The following is a 20,997-nucleotide window of genomic DNA, read 5'->3' as shown; positions in this document are numbered from 1 at the left end:
GGTATTACAAAGTGTATTACTGTAAAATTACTGTATTTATTTTTTTAAAAAGGTTATTTGCTTATAATGAATGAAGTGAAATGAGTATAACATGATGACGTTGAGTCATTTGTATCATTTAGAAAGTAAATATAGCACGCTTACAAATATATTACCATAGTGGACGCACATTTTTTCAGTTGCAGTGTGTGTGTTCTCATGTTATACTATGTAGTTTTTGCATTTGTGTACATGTATGCTTTTTTTATGGTGGACATTATACACAAGTGCCTTAGTATATTTTACTACAGACACTGTGGCTTCCTCTTTAGTGCGCGCGTGTGCGTGAGTGTGTGTCCTTGTATTCTACACTATAGACAACTGAGAGTACAATTGCACTTCTTTTGTTCATGTGTGTGTGTTTAAGTATATTGCACAATCTACAGTGTAGCTTCCACTTTGTCTTGGGGTGTGTGTGAGAGAGAGAGAGAGAGAGAGAGAGAGAGAGAGAGAAATAAATTTTATATTTTACAATATACACTATAGAGACATAGTTTGACTCGCATATTAGACTACAGATATTGTGGTTTGGTGCGTTAGTATATTGCATTATAGATACTGTAGCTTCCCCTTTTTGTGTCTGTATGTGTCCTTGTATACTACACTAAAGTCATGAACAAGACATGCAGTTGTACTAAAAGTTAATGTGTTTTTATGTGTGTCAAAGTATATTTCACAATATACAGTGTAGATTAAACTTGGTATCTCTTTGTGTGTGTGAGAGAGAAAATTTTTATATTCTACAATATAAACTATAGAGACAGATATTGTGGTTTGGTGCCTTAGAAAATTGCGTTATAGAAACTGTAGCTTCACTTTTTTGTGTGTATGTGTGTTTGCACACGCCTGTGTGTGTGTTTGTGTTTGTCCCTGTATAAAACACTGTAGGCATTAAGGTACAACTGCACTTCTTGCTCATGTGTTTGTGTGTCCAAGTATATTAGACAATATGCAGTGTACCTTCACTTTGTCTCTGTGTGTGTTTGTGTATTTGCAAGTTTTAGGATATACACTACAGAGGCAATATTTGTCTTTAATATTAGACTTGAGGCATTATGACTAGGTGTGTCTCCTTGTGTATTATTCCATAGACTTTATTACTTTTGCACATCTTCTGTTCATGTGTCTCTGTGTGTCTAAATATATTGCATGGTAGACAATATAACTTCTACTATGTGTGTGCTTGCATCTCACAACACCATTGTGGCTTTACTGTTCATTCTGTATGTTTGCCCTTGCATAATACACTGCACACACACTGAGATATGCATATATGTCAGAGGATCTACTGTAGCTTTACCCTCACCTCTGTTAGGTGTGTTAGGAACAAGTTTAGGTGTAAATTAGCTACAATTATCATTTGTCATCAGTCGTATTTGTGTGTGTGTGTGTGTGTGTGTGTGTGTGTGTGTTTGTGTATTTGCAAGTTTTAGGATATACACTACAGAGGCAATATTTGTCTTTAATATTAGACTTGAGGCATTATGACTAGGTGTGTCTCCTTGTGTATTATTCCATAGACTTTATTACTTTTGCACATCTTCTGTTCATGTGTCTCTGTGTGTCTAAATATATTGCATGGTAGACAATATAACTTCTACTATGTGTGCTTGCATCTCACAACACCATTGTGGCTTTACTGTTCATTCTGTATGTTTGCCCTTGCATAATACACTGCACACACACTGAGATATGCATATGTCAGAGGATCTACTGTAGCTTTACCCTCACCTCTGTTAGGTGTGTTAGGAACAAGTTTAGGTGTAAATTAGCTACAATTATCATTTGTCATCAGTCGTATTTGTGTGTGTGTGTGTGTTTGTGTATTTGCAAGTTTTAGGATATACACTACAGAGGCAATATTTGTCTTTAATATTAGACTTGAGGCATTATGACTAGGTGTGTCTCCTTGTGTATTATTCCATAGACTTTATTACTTTTGCACATCTTCTGTTCATGTGTCTCTGTGTGTGTGTGTGTGTGTGTGTGTGTGTTTGTGTATTTGCAAGTTTTAGGATATACACTACAGAGGCAATATTTGTCTTTAATATTAGACTTGAGGCATTATGACTAGGTGTGTCTCCTTGTGTATTATTCCATAGACTTTATTACTTTTGCACATCTTCTGTTCATGTGTCTCTGTGTGTGTGTGTGTGTGTGTGTGTGTGTCCATGTGTCCAGGAGATGTTTGTGGAGATTGAGCAAAAGGTGGCCAGTGTGTCTTCAACAGGGCATGAAGACGAGCAGAAATCACTCAGCGCTAAACTGCAGCTCCTGAAGAACAAGCTGGTGACATTTCAACTCCTGCTGCAGGAGAGGCACAGTGAGGAGAAGGTACACACACACACACACACTCTCGTTCTCTGCTAAAACACACAGCAGGTTAATATGACAGATCATTAGCATGATAAATGTCTTTACCTCATCAGCAGTTGTCCTTTACCAAACTGTGCATACATGTGTGAATTATCTTGATTATCTTCCTATAACAGCATGTCCCCATGGTGTTTACTCCATATCATACTGCAGAAAACAGTTACACTGACATTTTTTGTGTGATTTTTTTATCCATTTATAGTGTCATGTGGTGGAACGTCCACAAACACACATAGTTCCTGTTCTTAATTGCGCTATTGCTGCTACAAAAAGGTCCTTGTTTTGTCCTTTCTCTTGAATTTAAGAGAACTAACTTTTCATGTTTTAGGTGTGTGCTGAGAGAGAGCGCCCCCCGCAGACTCGGCTAAAGCGCAGCAACAGCGTTCAAGAGATGATGAGCTTGAACAGGGCCAAACTCTTTAGACAGAGTAGCCTGCAACAGCAGAGGGTAACACACACACTTTTGCAAGCCTAGCCTTCTGTGCAATTAACAAGATCCATTAGTGGTAGTGAAAAAGGAAAGAACTTCTCCAAGTCACTCTGGATGACTAGTTAAGTAGTTTCTGTAAAACTGTTTGCTAAATAATGCAGCTACCTCACAACACAACCTCGCAGATCATTTAGCTGCCTACATTACTTAAGATAAATAGTTTTAATGTTTGATAAGAAAATGTTTGCTACGTTGGATAGTTTACTCTGCACTCTGGTTTGAAAAGAATGCATTTCGACAGAATAAGGGACATAAGAAAGAAACTGTAATTGGGAGAAATGTTTCCTCTAGAGTTCTGGTTAATGATCTGAAGAGGAAATGTTTATAAAATAATTTGTCATTACATCTGTTCTAATGTACAACGGTCACCTAATGTGCAAAATGGTGTGTGTGTGTGTGTGTGTGTGTGTGTGTGTGTGTGTGTTTTAGGAGTTAGAGCAGGGTCTGATTGAGCAGAGAGATCTGACAAAGATCATTGCAGCACAGGGAATCAGAGTCAGACTGCAAAGTCAAAGTGCAGAGGAGAATCCGAGGTAACCACACACACACACACACACACACACACACACTTCCTCTTCTGGAGTTATACATCCTCTAACACACATGCACTATAAAACCTACAAACTCAAAAAGAATTTTAAAACATTTTGAGGAACCTAAAATTTCTACAACTGTTAGGAATTAAGTAGTAATAAGCTTAGTGGACACCTGACCATAAGATTTGTATGCACTTTTCTGAACATCCCATTCCACTTTTAGTCTCAACTTGCTGTTCTCATTAACTTTCTCTCTATTGGAAAGATGCGCCAGTAGATTTTCTGGTGTGCTTGTGGAGATTTGTGCTCATTCAGCTACAAGGGTGTTAAAGTCAGGGACTGATGTAGGTGAAGTGAGGAGGCCTGGGGGGCAGTCATTGTTCCCACAGTCATCCCTAAGGTGTTTAATAGAGTTGAGGTCAGAGCTCTATAGCAGGAGATCTTCCACTCCAACCCATATAAAGCACAATTTTATGGAGCTTTGTGTTTGTGTACAGAGGCATTGGCATGCTAGAACAGGTTTTGGTCTCCTGGTTGAAGTAAAGGAACAATTTCATGCTGCTGCATCCAAACAAGTTCTACATAATTGTGTGCCTCCAACTTTGTGCTAACAATTTGAGAAGAACCACATGTGGCTGTAAAAGTCAGGTGTTCCAGTTATTTTGCGCATAAAGTTGCTGTGGATGGGAAATAATGCATGAAACTTGGAAGGCTTTAATATTAATGTTCTTTTATAAGATGTGAGTGAAAAATTTAAATGACTATGGTTTCCGAATTTAAAAAACAAAAACATTTTCAGGCTGCTTACTCCTGCAGCACCGATGATGGTGGAGGGGCAAAGACAGGAAAGGGTGGAGTCAGTTCACAAGAAGTGGACTCACCTCCACAGGAGACTCAGCCAGAAAGCAGGAGAGCAGCAGGAAGAGGAGGTTTCTGCACAAATAAACATCAACCAGATTAATGCTTTAATATATTTTCAGATTGTAAGTGTGTGTGTGTGTGTGTTTACAGACATCTCCTCCACCTGTGTGTGTATGGAACAATGCTGACGGAGCTGCATGTCTACGGGAGCTTGAGTCCCACATCACACACCTGCGAGAGCTGGGGGGGACAGCAACATCAACAACTCCTAGTGTATTACACTCCTGATCACATAATCAAACACACTTAGGTTAACAGTCCAACACTCTCTCATCTCTCTCTCTCTCTCTCTCTCTCTCTCTCTCTCTCGCTCCCTTTGCAGGATGTGCAGGTGACAGATGAGGGTTTGTTTGAGGTGTTGAGTAGAATTACAATTTCTCTCTCCAGTCTCTCTCACACACTTGTCTCACAGGCAGGAGCCACACACACCGACTCTCAAATACAACTGCAGCAGCTACAGGTACACACCCATCCATCTATCTATCCATTCATCCATCCCTCCTTTCTTCAACCTACTGGTCCATCCATCCATCTATACACTAATCCATACAACTTTAAGGTTCTTATAAGATTTACAGTAACTGTCCACCCATCCATCATTTATATTAACTCTCCCAATCCAGCCATCTATCCATCCATTATATTGATTTGTCCATCCATTCACTCATCCATTTCTTCTCATCAGACTTGTATCAGATGTACAAAATCCATCCATTTATTCATCCATATTGACGTATCCTTACAAACCATTAATACCTCGAACAATCATACGGTACCTCTTGATTGATCCATCTATCTGTTTCCTCACTTGCTGTCTGTATGTCCTCTGTAGAGTTTCTCTGCAGAGCTCAGCACTTTGAGTGCAGAGTTAACCACTCAGAGGTCAGAGGTCATCAGGTCATTAGGCTCCGTGGTTCCTACAGCCGGTGTGTGTGTGGATCTGCTGCAAGAACGTGTGTGTGAGATCCAGACTGTTCTCTCAGAAAAACAGACCCAGCTGAAAGACACTCTGCAGAGACAGGTCAGAGAGAGTGCTCACAGATCATTGTGTTCATTTATTCTCAAACACATCATATATCTAGATCAAATATGGAATAAAAATGTGCATAATCTCAGTCAATTCGACACTAACAGAAGTGACATCAATATATATGTGTACGTTATAAACACACTTTGCGTCATGCTGATGTAAAAAAAAAAAAACTAATGGCACAGTAGTGATATGAAGCGAGTTATTGTTACCAGCCCTATTGTTCTTTTATAACAACACATCCTAAAATGTTTTACTCCCTTATAACACGGTAATTTAACAATAATAACATATTTAACATTTATTAAAGAGCTAAATGTCACAATTTTATCCATTTACAGCTACATTTAATAGCTGTACATTTAAGAGTGTAAACTATGTAAAATATAAAGATTCACATGTTACTGAAGAACTGCGAAGTCTTTAAAAAAAAAAAAACATACATACATACAAACCTGTATTGCACCGCTGCTGGTATAAAAACATTCTGGCCAGTCAGATTCGAGCACTCAGCAGCCCTGTGGTATGAACATGTTTAGCATCTGTTTGACTTGTGCTAAACGAAGGCAGCAGAAACATGTCAGCATTTTGTCATCCTCTGCTGACATCTCAATCATCTCACCCTTACAAGTGTCAAACGCACTTGCAGTTTTTACCCAACATCAAAACATGGTGCATCAGCTATTACGTTTTTTCTTATAATCTTGTGTGTGTGTGTGTGTGTGTGTGTGTGTGTGTGTGTGTGTGTGTGTGTGCACATGCTGTGTGTGTTCCTCACAGAACAGGATAGAACACATGCATGCTGCCTTGCTTGCTAACACCTCAAACATGAAAACACTAACTACTGATGATTCACGCTGTGACCTTCATGCACATCGACAGGTAATTCTTAATTAATATCCTGACGATCCCAGGATTTAATCGTGTATATAATGTATAATATAAATACAGCACTATATATAATGTACTAAAGGTCTGAAGTTAGAACTCATAATGACATTGATTTTCCATTTCTGATCCTGTTTGCACTCATGGCCACCTGGGCAGGCCGTTGCCGGGTTTCAGCTCGAGCTTCAGAAGCGAGAGAGCGAGCTAGCCGAGCTGAGAGACGAGACGGAGAAACAGGAACGAGCGACTGGGTTAACGCTAGATATCACCAGGCTGGAGGTGTGTGTGTGTGTGTGTATGGGGTGGGGTTGTGTTTTAATTGTGTTGGATAATGTGTATGGTAATGTATGTGTTTAAGAGTGTGTACGAAGCTCTGTGTGTGTACCTCTCTCTCTCTTTTTCTCTCTCTCTCTCTCTCTCTCTCTCTCTCTCTCTCTCTCTCTCTGTGTATAGAGTGTGTTGGAAAGTGTGTATAGTGGTGTGTGTGTATAACTGTGTCTTTCAGTGTGTTTGTTGAGGTTACCGCTAGACGTCACCATGCTGTAGGATAGTGTGTACAGTGGTTTGTGTATAAACATTTCTTTCTGTGCATGTGTGTAAATTGTGTTGGACAGTGTGTACAGTAATATGTGTATCTCTCTCTCTCTGTATAGAGTATGTACAGCAGTGTGTGTCAGCATGTTGCTGATTTGCAGTGCAGTGTGGAGCAGCAGCAGCAATGTGAGCGTGTACTGAAAGGCCTTCAGAACCTGCTGGAATTTGGCAAACAGAGACTTTCATGCACAACAGAGCCGGAGCCACACACCACGGAACAGCTACACAAACTTCTCAGCACACACACGGTGAGTCAACTAATATCATAGACACACATTAATGGGTTTAAAAATTTAAACGACAGGATGATGGCTGGACAAGGACTGCATTATATACACATGTAACCCTAAGAACTAGATAGAGGCCTAGACTGACAGGTGTGGGGAGCAGCTACTGCAAATGACAGAGAAAAGCAAGAGGAATATATATAGCATAGGATCAGAATGGCTATTACTGTTATTTATATACGGTATATCTGCAATATTATATAAAAATTGTTGCTGTTTTTAATTTTATGTTTCCTCCACCTTTGCAGAAGTTCTTCCTGTCTCTCGGCTCTCACTTGCAAGCTCTGCAGCGTTCCACATCCCGGATGCCCGATGGCATCTATTGCAGGTGGGACACAGCGGTGGCAGAGGTGGAGGACCAGGTGAATGAGCTTCAGTGTGAGGCTCTGAAGACAGGAACTGCTTTGCAGCTGATACTACAGGTAGGAAAAACCTGTAACTCAGTGTTATGACTGAGCACTGATTCGGTGTCTGTTTAAATTGCACTAAATGAATTATTTAATCAACATACACCTGTAACATGCATCTTAAAGTGTGATGCAGGTTAAATACATTGAATTTGGTTTAATTCAATGTATTTAACCTGTTAGCCCTCGTCACAGCTTTTGGGAATCACAGTTGAAAATGCCCTACCTAACTTAAAACTTTAAAACCGATAAAAGAGGGCTACATATACATTTAAATATATTGAAAAAGAAGACACTTTGAAGCTTTACTGTCCATTATTAAAAGTTCATATTGTTGAAAAAGATTATAAAAAGTTATAGAAAGTTATAGATGATGACGTACCATAAAAATAAAAATTTCCTGAATTTCCTCCCACCCACCCCAAATTTTAGGACTCACAGCTGAAATGCCCTACCTAACTTTAAATGTTTACAGTTCATGACAAAAATGTGCTACATACACAATTTAGATATCTTTGGAAAGTAGACACTTTTCATCAAAGTTGATAGAAATTAAGTTATAGTTGATGAAGTGCCATGGATATACATTTCCTGCATTGAACATTATTTTTCTTCATATATAAATACATGAAATCAGTCCTGTAGCAATCCAGAACAGTACTGGGTTAAAAGCCACATGTAGATGAAGATTTTCATGGCAAATGAGATTCCTACTTCTTAAGAGTAATAAAACTAAGAACGCACCCACGTGGGCAATAAAATCCTCCCATGTATCGTTAGAATCCTGCACTCATTAGCAACATTTACCATCAATCATTGTGTTTCCATAATGCTACTGGCTGAAAATAAAAGGTTTGAAATGATAGGTGGTGCATAATAAAAATGTCACAACACCTGCATATAGAGTGGAGGCTCAAGCCCCAGATTCAAGCTATTTTTTACTGTTTTTTAAGTGTGGTCTCATTTGTTTTGTAACACTATATTCCACCAGCCATGTTTGTTTTTTTACCAAGATGTCGTTTTTTATGCGAAAGTTATTTCAAAACATATACAAACAATACACCAATCGAAGTACTGTGACAAAACAAAAGACAAAAGAATAACCATCTAAATTACAACACTACTGTTTGGTTGGAGCGAAAATGCTTTACGGCATGTTGTTCAGTGGAGCCTTATCTTTCATAATAATCCGGGATTTGCAGCAGTGGTTGTGTTTGTGACTAGTTATTACAATAAATGTGTGAGTACTACGTAATGTGTAAGTATTTTTTTTTCATGTTGTTTGTGTGTACTGCTTACACAAATACATTCGTTATATGTTTTTCACTGAAATACTGTGATTTGAAATTGCTGCTTGAAGCTTAGAGCTTTAAAATGGTGAATAGTTAGTCATGGTTACTCTTCTCCCTTTTTATTTAATCTATTGATAAACATTAACACCTGAGAACCATGGGATATCGGTCGCTCTGGTGCGGCGCTGACGACTAAGAGGTTAAAAATTCAGGTTTTAGGTTTCTTTATATTTTGGATTGACTGAGAGCACTGTATTTTGTATAAAATATTTTACCTCATCATTGTCAAAATTTATATATATATATATATATATATATATATATATATATAAGCCATGTGGTGTAATTTTGCTAATTTGTATGTTTAAGATGTGGACTCAGTGGGACGAGAATCAGTCCTGGTTGAAGAAACTGCTCCAAAACCTGGAGCGTCAGCTTTCCAGCGTGCATTTAGAGGAGCAGACAGAGGAGGCGCTGCAGAGATGTCTTTCGGCATATAAAGCAAGTGCAGCAATAACCCTTATTCTGTAATTGTAGTATAAATATAATAATTGAGATAATTTATTATACATGATGCTAAACATAATATGAGCAAAGTAACAGTTATTTCAGTTTCATAACACAGTTTTATATATAAAATCTCAAATTTTTAAAACATTTTCTCCCTTTCAGACGTTGCAGGCAACCCTGGAGGCAAATAGTGCCCAGATTGGACTGGTTTTAGATCATGCCAGCAGACTGCGAGAAGTGGATGTGACTGGTCACTTGATGTATAGTCTTGTGTACAGAGTGGGTGTGGCTACTCTGAGGCTAAAACAGTGTTTAGCCACTCTGCAACGGAAAATGGAAAATGGACTGGACTCCACACACTACCTGATAAAACTCTGGAAGAGGTAAAAAAAATGAATAAGTATATCCTAAATGTATCTTTCTGAGGAATTTTAATATTTTAATAAAAAAATATATATTGGATGACGAAGGTAACACAGAAAAAGTGGATGATAGGGTCAATGAGCGAGCATTTTTTTTTATTTTCACATATCAAAATATTATTTCATGTTCAGGTATCATCGTGACTCTACTGCGATGACAGAGTGGATGAATAAAGCCAGAGAACGTCTGCACAGCTGGAAAGTTCACACGATGACCTCTGGACAAGCCATCGCCAACTTCCATGAGTTTATTGTAAGTTCACACTGTGTTGTCTCTTTTGACACATTCAAAATAATTTGCTGTTTCATATACACATATACCAAACGATTAACCAATTAGCCTTCTTTGTTGGTTCTTGCAATTTAATCATGAACATAATAAAAAAAAAGGGTCCCCAACTACTGGGGTGTGGATCGGTTCTGGGTCGTGGATCATTTGGTATCAGGCAACCTAGCAAGAATGAAAAGCTTTATTTTTTTTATTTCTATTTTATTGATTTTCAAATGTCTGCAATGTTTTATTTTAAAAAAGAAAAAATAAAGACCATTTCTGCCTGTCAATTTCCTGCACTTTTTTCATTCTCAGTTTTTTTTCAGTGCATCAATAAATTACGCTCCCACTGATTCTGAATATATTGTTATGTTTTAATTATATTTGTAATTAAATGAATTATTAAATCATATTCACCCCAACACCAGGTCTAATCTGTCGTGAAACTGGTCCATGATGCAAAAATTGCTGGGGACCGATAGTTTAAAGTAATAAAATTGTTTTTGTCTATTTATGTTCACACTTCTTATATCGTTTTTTATTTTTATTATCTTTTAGCAACTCTTAATTAAAAAATGTAAATGAAACCACTTTTACTTTAATCATTTCCATTTCATTGAGTTATCAATAGTTTTCTTGTTCTTGTACTTTTCAGGAGCTGTGTAAAGAGCTAGAGATAAAATCATCTCTGAAAGCTTCACTGATCAGCACTGGCACTGAGATCCTGCAGATCAGTGAGAGAGAACACACAGACACAAACTCACCCTCATCAAGATCCACTCATCATAACTCTCAGTCAGAAGAAAACACTATTCAGGCAGATGTTTTTACATTAAAGGATGTTTCCAGTGCTGAAGATAAGAAAGAAGAGTCCTCAAACTGTGGAGCTCACACTCTTGAAAACATTCACACTGATATATGTAAGGGAGAAGATACTAGCGTCCAAGATGAGTCTCCTGCTGAAAAGTCACCACTGAAAGCGTCCACAAAGGTGTCAGAAAAACTCCTGACCAGCAGCAGCACTAATGTGGTTCATGTGATGGTGATGTCTCCTGTCCTGCTTGCTCTGAAAGATCACCTGAAAGAAGTGGAGTGGAGTTGGGTGGAGTTGCATGCAGATGTCAATGCAGTACAACAAAAGCTGCATCAGGTAAAAAAAAAATATATATACATATTTTACTTAGACCACAGCACCCCAAGTGTTTTCTGAACATTAGAATATAGTTTTATTTATTTATTTATTTTACAGCATACTTGCAAACTTTGATGTCATATCAATAAAAAAATTCTGACCCTTTTCGTTTTCCACAATGTACCACTACAACCTGGGTTTGAAATTTACAAATAAAATGTTTATGCCTTTGTTAGATTTTGGAGTGAATTTTTTACACATCTATTGTTTTTTTATTGTTTTGTTGTTTTTTTATTTGTTGTACAACTCATAGTTTTTCAATATATTTCCTGTATATTGTCTTTTCTACCTGTTGCTTCTCTCCACCTATTTTGATTTTCTCTTTACCTTTCTTTTATTCCCCTTTTTTGTAACCCCCCCCCCCCTTTTTTTGTCCTTCCTTAATTTTCTTTGTCTCTGTAGCTTTGTTGTAATTTAATTATGTTTCTATGAGAATGACTGTCCCACCCCCACCCTCCTCTCACCCTCTTATTTCTTCTTGCTTTAGGGTGTTGTGGAGAGTGTATGTCCTCAGTCCCTGCTCTCAGAGGTGTGCAAATGGCTTGATGGAGCTGAAGCATGCCTAAGGGATGCAGAGGAAAATGCTAAATTATCAAACACAGCAGTACAGCTCACACGTCAACTGAACACATACAAGGTATAGACATATTTATCACTTAGGCTGACATGTGTTATGTTACTTTAGTTAGTTTGGAAACATGCATGTTCCTTTTGTTTCTATGCACGAAATGTAACGGTATGAAGATTTACTTTGACCAAACAAAAATATATAATATCTTCCTTGTGAGATCCTCCCTTAGCATGAAGAGAGCACTCTCAGCAACCATATTATTTTTTTTTCTTTAAACAATCAGCTGAAATACTTTGTCATGCCTCTTTTAAAACTCACCGAAGGTTAGGTTTTAGGTTTAGATTTAGGTGCGGTGACAGGGCAGGCAATTCAATGATTGATAACTCCAGACAGCTGTTTGCTATATAAATCACACTTACAGAGAAGTCGGTTCCAATGAGCCGCAGTCCAGACAAAAGTATGGAATGGTAGCCATGTTGGTTCCTTTCACCCAGACTAAATCTAGAACCTTCAGTGCTTTAAAACAACCCCAGACCATTAAGCTTCCATCCGTGTTTGACGGGTGAGACAGTCTGCTAATATCTTCTCTCCTGTTCTCCGTCTTACACAAGTTCTTCTATTAGAGCCAAAAATGTCACCTTTGGAATTCACAGAAATTTTTTCCAGTCATTCACTGTCCAGGTCTTGTAATTGTTTTTTGCCTTTTATTGAGTTTGTTGCATAGAAACTAAAGGAACATGCATGTGTCTCAAAAACCATTAAAGACACTGTGATTCTAAACTTTTCACAGGTCTGTCTTTATGACATAAACCATAAACATCATATATTGACTTATCATTTTAATACTTTGTTTCCATAGCAGCAAGTAATTATTTTGTGTGCATGCATGTAGGAGCTGAAACGAGCACAGGTGTGTGTGCAGATGTCAGTGGACTACCTAAACCAGATGGTGCTAAAACACACCGAGCCACACCTCAGATGCAAAATAACAGCATTCGCTGAACAGCTGGGGGAGATGAACCTACGCTGGTCAATGCTGCAAACAAACCTGTACACACAGGTAAGCACACAGACACACACCCACCCCTCTGATGTATGCTAGACAAGACACTTGCACACACACAAAGATATGAGAGTGTGAAACATCAGTTTTAGGATTTCTCACAGATGCAGCACGTCGAGGAAAAGCTGAGCAGCTGCGCAGACCGAGAAAGCAAACTCCGCCTTCTGCGTGCCTGGGTCAAAGGTCGTGAGGCATGGATGCAGCTGGCTGGGAGGCCTGTCAGTCACAGAGCAGCAGAAAAGCACCTGAAAGAGTGCGAGGTCAGAACATAATTCTGGATTTGCTGATTCTTGCTGTGTTTTATTCTGTGTGTTATATGTTTGCCACCCATTTTCTCTTTTCAGGATTTGGAGGAGGAGCTGAAGGGAAGATCTGTTAAGCTGAATGAGCTAAGAAAGAGCGATGATGAACACACACAGTCAGGCTTCATCATTTACATTAATGCCATCTCCCAGTCTTTGACTGCTTTAACTGAACAGGTACACACATTACAGTACATTTACTGTATAATAACTATTATAACTATTAGGAAATTCTGATCGCTCTGACAGTTTCTAGCTACCCTATTGTAAGTGATAACACAGACTACATTTTTTCATGTGTTAAATATTACAATAAGTACATTAAATATTTCGAATATACAGTGGTACCTCGACATACGAGTTTAATTCGTTCTGTTAGCTTGCTTGTATGTCAAATTGCTCGTATTTCAAAGCAAATTTCCCCATTGAAATGAATTGAAATGCCATTAATCCGTTCCAGCCACCAAAATGCCACCACAGTTGTTTTTGTTACGTGTTTTTGAATGAGAAAAAATTATTTATAAATGACAAATATTGTATAAAAACATAATAAAAGAGAATGTAAAGATATAATAAGGTTTTATTCAGTGTATTTTCCTTGGAGATGAGACGACTTGAGCTAACGAAAACGCTGGTGGGGGGTGGGTGTGTGTGTGTGTGTGTGTGAGTGGGGGATTTTTAGAGGCGATAAGCGGAAAACTAGTTTTTTACTATCACTCCTGCACACTACGTATCCCTAAACTTTAAATTTTTTACTTTTTCTTCTTTGCTTAGCTCAATTTTTGTCACAATCTTCGCTTTCTGGCTTGAATTCGCCATCTAGCAGCGGCGTCTCGAGCTCGTATCTCAAGTTTTTGCTCGCGTATCAAAGCAAAACATTGACCGAGTGACCGCACGTATCTCAAAAAACTCGTATGTTAAGGCACTCGTATGTCGAGGTACCACTGTATTTGGAAAAGGAATTATACACTCTTATTGGAAAATATCCAACAGTAACTCTGCTTTATTGCACCACCATGTGACTGATTATTTCTCTCTAATAGTACAACAATCTTTCATCTTATTATTGTTATTATTACTATTCAGAGTAACTGATTTTAAATATATTTCTCTATATTTCATATACATGTTTCATTTCTTTTCATTTGTCTATATTTTTGGTTTTGCAATTCCCTGTGTATTACTTTTGTATGAATTGTTTGTTAAACATTGTTTACAAACTGTTCATTTTCTGCAGAACTGCACTCTGAAACAAACTCTGCAGCACGTGTGCGAGGCATGGTCCGCATTCGATTGTGGGTGGGGTCAAGTTTCTCAGAGCACCGTTAGAATATGTCTGTCCTTAGAACACTGCCACGCCCCTTACACCTCCATCACAGCGCTCCAAAAGAGCATCGATAAGCTACAGGTACTTTATTTACAATAAAGATGTTCAAGTGTGACTGTGGAATTTGAAATGGGATTTATTTATAAATTAAAAGGGATTTATTTATAAATTATATACTTTATGCTTTTATATATATATATATATATATATATATATATATATATATATATATATATATATATATATATATATATATGTTCTTTTTATTACACTGTGTGATTATTTTTATTGCAATATAAAGGCGCTGCAACTTGAAGCTGAGGAAGCGGACCAAAAGTGGGAGGAGCTTAACCACACATTCTCCCATCTTGTTGGTTTGATCCATACGGACACCTCATATTTATTATCTAAACAGCTGGAGAAGGAGAGGTTACGGTCAGTTTGATATCACCAATTACTTGCTGAACCAGGTTAAGCCAAAGAAAGATTATTCTTATTCAGTGTTTTTGTGTGTGTCTTTATACTGTTGTCCAGGTGGTCTGAGGTGAAGCAAGACCATTCACACACCTCAGTGAGGTTACACACTCTTCTGCAGTCATGGAAACAGTACTCTGATTTGTCGTGTTCCTGCTCAGAGAAGCTACAGCAGGAGAAGGAGCAGCTCTCTCACATCTTGAAGACGGCAATCGAGCATGACAGCGACACAGAAACACTTACAGCTTGTATACAGCATTTACACGTGAGTTCAGTCCACTTACATCAAGAAACAATGTACACTTTATTCTTTTCACCTCTGATGTGCATCACATAAACGATGCTTGCTTTTGTTTAAGAGTAAAAGAGAGCATATAGTATAGCATTTGGCAAGCTGCATATCTATATATAGAGTGATTATATTAATATATAATCAGAACTCAAATTTAATTTGACACCAGGTTGTCTGTTCAGTAGTCAGATTTTTTTTTTATGACAAAAAACCCTGATATTTTTGTTCATTAAATTTACACTTTTTTTTTTTTTTTTGGTCAGTTGACACACAGGCTCACTTTTACCAGTATAACCTTGAACTTTTTGAACCTTGAAGATTTTATTTAATAAAATAAAATGAATATTTATCCCTCATCTTTACTTTCTATTTTTGTATATAATTGTGATTTATTTATAATTATACAATTACTATAAATTTTTAGCTATCATTTATAAAGGGTCATATGACTCATACAGTCACTGGATTAATGGTACTGACTAATTAGAAACATCTACCAAAATCATAGAAATTTGTATTTTTTTGGACCTTTTAAAAATAATATATAAATACTTATAGAGTAATTGTTTATAAAAGCATCGTAGTGGAATTTCTTCGCGTTCAAATTAAAAGAATTCCTCTGCCATCTCTCTGCTCGTCATTTTCAATTTTCCTATTTCCGAGCATGTGCCATCACTCGACTTGTGCAAGTTTCTAAATTGGAAGTAAAAGAGAAGTAATATAAATAATTAAACTTATACTGCAAATAAAAAAATATCCTGGGTGATGAAAAAACATGGGAAAAGTATATAAGATAAATTAAGTTTGCTCACATCCTAATCTAGGATCCTAACATGTGATTTTATTACCAGGACAACACTGGCACTCCATGCCGCTTTTACAAATAATGTGGATTTACATGTAGCTTTGCATAAATTATAAATGAAAGTACAGGAACATCAGTACTTTAATTTATAATCACTCTCTTAATCTAATGTACAGGACCTGCTGGAGAACACTCACTCTCTCCAAACAGACTCGCACCGAACACTCGAAGCTTCAAAAGAGTTGATTGGGCAGATGGAATCGACAGCAGCTGCCCTTATCCAATCAGAGTGTCGCATGCTGACACGTGGGCTTCATCAGATTGAGCAGGCAGTGAAGTGGAAGCTGGAAGAGATACAGGTGCAATACATGAAGTAAATGTGTGACGTGGTTTAATGTAACAGTGTTTGGACTAAAATCTGTGTGTGTGTGTAGGAGGATGTCAAGCAGCTTCAGGATTTCGAACAGGTACTGCATTCACTGGAGACATGCTTACAGGAGTGGACGAGGCACCAGAAAGACACTCAAGAAACAGACATATCAAAGGTCAGATACAATTAATTGAAAAGGGAATAATAATATGAATGCTAATAGAAAACAATTATTGAAAACTTTTTAAATATATTTTATTTGTAATATTTTCTTTTATATTATTTTATTTATTTTACATTTTAGATTTGTCAGATGTATTTTTATTATACACATCATTTTTATTATATTTCATAATTATTTCAAAAATACCAATTGCTATTACATTTAGTTTGTTTATTTTTTATTTTTATACAATTTTTTATTCATTATTCATTAAATATTGTTGTAATATGAATTTAGTTTTTCCGACATTAGAATATAGGAAAGATTTGTAATAAAAATTAGTTGCATGTTTTGAATAGAAAGAAAAATAAATTTTTATTTAAATTTCTGTTTATATTCATGTGCTTTTCTCTGCAGTGTGATCTGCTGGAATTGAGCCGTCGTTCGGCTGACGTGGAAATGTTGAATAAACTCAGTTACAGACTGACCCTGAGTGACCCCATGACCCAGAGACTGCAGAGTCTGAACAGGAAGTGGGCTCAAGCGTCTGCCCATGCTCAGGAGAGATGCAGGTTAGAGGCTAGAGGTTTCTGTCTGTCTTCAAACATGTGTATATTACACTGTTTCTGATTTGTGTTTGTGTGTGCAGTGAGTTACAGGCCGTGTCTCTCCAGCAGCAGGTGTTTGAGAAGAGGTGTGAGACGTGGATGTGTTTCCTCCAGAGAATGGAGGACAGTTTAGCGGGAGAGATCGCATCCACTTACCCCGGTCTCCAAGAGCAACTACGCTCACACCAGGTAAATCACACACTACTTTGTTTTACTGTATTTACAGGGTATCATGTCTGTTTCTACAGTAAGCTTCATATCATTGGCTGAATCAATAACAATCATTTATGGTTATTTAACCTGAGTGTTACAAACTGCTAGCTGTAGCTAAGGCACAAAAGTATCCTGTGAATTAAATGACTTAAACACACAGATGCTTGTCTCATATGTCATTGTATTGTTTCTTATATGGGCAAACGTTTATGGACACCTGACCATAAGATATAGTTGTTGTTGTTTTTTTTTTTTTATTCCCTTCCACATTTTAGTCCCTATTTATTGTTATAATAATCTCCACTCTTCTGGGAAGATGTTCCACTAGATTTTAAAGTGTGCTTGTGGACATATGTGTGAGATTCATTCAGCCACAAGAAAAGTGAGGTACTTAGTAAAGTGAGGTACTTATGTAGATGAGGTTCCACTCCAATAGATGTAAAAGCATATTTTCATAGAGCTGGCTTTGTGCACAGGGGCATTTCCATGCTGGAACAGGTTTGGTTCTTGTAGTTTAAGTGAAGGGAAAATTGAATGGTACGATGTCAAAAGACATCATGTACAGTTGTGTGCCCCTAGTGGTTTGGGGAAGAACCACATATGGCCATAAAAGACCAAAACGTTTGCTCTTAAACATAACGATTATCCTGTTATTTCTCTCAGAGGTTCCAGGCTGAGTTGGCTCTTGGTCATCAGATTCTACACTCTGTGATCACAGAAGCTCTGCACCTGCTACAAAGGGGGGAGGTGGAGGACAGGTAAAACTGATCATAATAATACAGTGCTAAGAAGGAATTGTACTATTTGTTAAAAAAATCATTTCTGCATATTTGTTCAGGAGTGATTTCCTGTTAAAGTTGACTCAGCTCAGAGAGCATTGGCAGGGTGCTCTACAGAGAGTGGCTCAGCGGCGCAACCTGGTGGACGGGCTGATACACAACTGGCACCTTTATACGCACACTCTGCGCAAACTCAATAAGCTGCTCACCCTCACGCACACACTTCTGTCTCCGACCAGCCTCACACACTACAGTGTGACGCAGCTCCGACGTTCACTTAAACAGCTTGAGGTGTGTGTGTGTGTGTGTGTGTGTGTGTGTGTGTGTGTTTGGGGGGGGGTCTTATAAATATTAAACTCATGCAAGGCTCTAACATAAGTAACTTTGTTTTATAAACTCACTGATTGAAAATCCATTTTTCTTCTTTTTTCTTTCTTCACCTTTCTCATTTGTCATTTGGTCTCCCGCTCTCTCTCTCTGTGTGTCTCTCTCTCTCTTCCCAGCACACTGATCTGCTCTTCCAAAGGTCCCTCTCTTCATACTTGCTCCTGTTGGATGTGGGTCGACAGCTCTTCTCCGTCAGTGATGAGCAAACACAGACAAGGTTACAGAAGGACCTCGCCACTCTACAGGAGGACTGGGAATGCTCCCAATGCATGCTGGAAAAGAGGAGGGCTCTCACTTCTGACATCATCAAGGTAGACGCAAAATATAATTCAGAAAATACACCTGCTGAAAGTTCAGATGTACACTTTGTCGCAAATTTCTCAAAGACCTTATCAACTAAATGATAACAAAAAATAACTTGAAAAGTCAAACACTGTCTTTATAGTGATTAATATGCCAAGTTAAAAATAACTTGGGCTGCACAGGTTTTTCATAATTATTGGTTGAATTAGTCATTATTGCTTTATTTACCACTTATCAAATGTGCAAAATGTTATAAATACCTGATTTCAATACTCTTCATGACAAGTGTTTTCCATATTTGGGGATAATTTATTGTTGGTTTTACAGATTTTTTTTATTTTTGTAATGACGTGTATGTTATTTGTAAACCAGTAAGAGTATTCACAGCACAGCACATTAGATAAAACCTCCGTACTCTATAAAAGCCAACATTATAGAGAGCTGAAAAAGACTAAACCATCAAATGCGTGCAAGTTTTTAAATAAACTTTTATAAATAATAAACTAATCACTGTAACTTTTCACTGATATGTTATTTTTAATAATAATAATAATAATATTGCTAGTCAGCTTGGGGTCTCGTTAATTTTTGCTCGAATGTTTATTCATATTTACTGTATGGATGAGTGTTGACAGGAATATATTATGAGCCAATTTTTTACAATAAGTCAGTGTTCATCCTATTGTACCCCAGTTGGTGGGTGGTGGAGTTAGGGCAGGGGTATCCAAACTTTTTCCGCTGGTGGCCAGGTGCAAAATAAAACAAAGGTGTAGTCTCAGGTGTGATAATAAAGAAATTCTATTAGACAAGCTAATTGATTATTGATTTTAATTTGTCTTTGTCTGCTTATATTTTAAATATGCTATTCTCTATAAATGTTGTGTGCTAAATATATATTTACATATGCCCCATGATCTACACATTTTTAAACTAAGAATCATTACAATGTATTGCTTTGAATAAATCTTTTACTAACCATTAACTTTATTAACGTCAACAGTGATGTTGTGTCTTCGGTTTCAGAATCAATGTCAAGTCAAGTCCGATTACGTACATCTGACTAACTGCCTTTGTTGCACGTTAGAGTGACACCAGATTATTTAGTGAATTTGATATATTTTCTCTTTAATGGGGCGCTACTGTGTGTGTGTGTGTGTGTGTATATCTATATATATATATATATATATATATATATATATATATATATATATATATATATATATATATATATATATATGGAAAGAAAAGACCAAGTGAGAACAGAGAGAGAGAGAGAGAGAGATAGAGAGTGTAACAACTTCTGATGAAAAAAGAAAGCAGCCTTTAAACAAAAAAATATTCTAATAATAATAATCTCGATCATATTAGAACAACCTTTTTCCATTGAGAATAAAACCAATAGTTTGTTTCTCTTTTTTGGGTGTTTGGCTTCAAGCAGTTTTAAAGGCTTCTTTGAAACATTAGCTGTTGTATCTCTACATATTACACACATGGGAGTTGGAACATTAGACCTGTCTGTAGAAAGGAAATTGTATTTCAAGTCAAGTAGGCTTTATTGGCATTTCAACCATATACAGTTCAGTACACAGTGAAAAGAAACGTTTCCCCAGGACCAAGGTGGACACTGTGTACAGTATACACAGTAATGGTGATTAACAGCAAACACAGTGACTATAGCACCATTCAGTACATTCAGATATAATCCATTATTTTTTTGTTTAAAGGCTGCTTTCTTTTATGTTGTTACACTGTCTCTCTCTCTGTTCTCACTTGGTCTTTTCTTTCCACCTTCACTAAAGAACTTCACCTGAAGACTCTTGTTAATAATTTGCTGAACCTGTTGCTCGTAGGTACATTAGGATTGAGGCTGTTAAAGGGCAAAAAGCACAATGAATAATGTAGTGTCATACCTATATCTATATCTATAGACATTTCCCCAGAACACTCTTGTGACTCACTAGCAACTCCACGACTCTGTACTGGTCACAACCTAGTGGTTGTGAAAGGTAGAATAAAAAATGTTGTTCTGCAGGACTTTAATCTCTCTATTTATTTTTAATATATCAGACTGTCAGTGAACACACA

The 20,997-nt window shown here is 37.3% G+C and overlaps 1 protein-coding gene across 1 annotated transcript in view; it reads left to right on the top strand.

Annotated features, from left to right (window-relative positions):
* Positions 1-20,997, top strand: part of syne2b (spectrin repeat containing, nuclear envelope 2b) — a 107,908-nt gene that overhangs the window by 63,834 nt on the left and 23,077 nt on the right. The window contains 29 exon segments of the mRNA XM_046872909.1: positions 2,221-2,373; positions 2,744-2,863; positions 3,335-3,438; positions 4,241-4,370; positions 4,453-4,575; positions 4,685-4,822; positions 5,195-5,383; positions 6,173-6,274; positions 6,440-6,559; positions 6,934-7,122; positions 7,410-7,583; positions 9,230-9,361; positions 9,533-9,753; positions 9,925-10,045; positions 10,719-11,213; positions 11,743-11,892; positions 12,719-12,886; positions 12,994-13,149; positions 13,234-13,368; positions 14,429-14,599; positions 14,820-14,953; positions 15,053-15,257; positions 16,266-16,448; positions 16,524-16,634; positions 17,040-17,194; positions 17,272-17,419; positions 18,107-18,201; positions 18,282-18,513; positions 18,726-18,920. Coding sequence (XP_046728865.1) covers positions 2,221-2,373; positions 2,744-2,863; positions 3,335-3,438; positions 4,241-4,370; positions 4,453-4,575; positions 4,685-4,822; positions 5,195-5,383; positions 6,173-6,274; positions 6,440-6,559; positions 6,934-7,122; positions 7,410-7,583; positions 9,230-9,361; positions 9,533-9,753; positions 9,925-10,045; positions 10,719-11,213; positions 11,743-11,892; positions 12,719-12,886; positions 12,994-13,149; positions 13,234-13,368; positions 14,429-14,599; positions 14,820-14,953; positions 15,053-15,257; positions 16,266-16,448; positions 16,524-16,634; positions 17,040-17,194; positions 17,272-17,419; positions 18,107-18,201; positions 18,282-18,513; positions 18,726-18,920 — 4,749 coding nt within the window.

This window comes from Silurus meridionalis, chromosome 2, assembly GCF_014805685.1.
Source record: "Silurus meridionalis isolate SWU-2019-XX chromosome 2, ASM1480568v1, whole genome shotgun sequence".
Classification (NCBI taxonomy): Eukaryota; Metazoa; Chordata; class Actinopteri; order Siluriformes; family Siluridae; genus Silurus; species Silurus meridionalis.
Note: the sequence above shows the minus strand (reverse complement) of the source record. Positions and strands in the feature narration are given on the sequence as shown.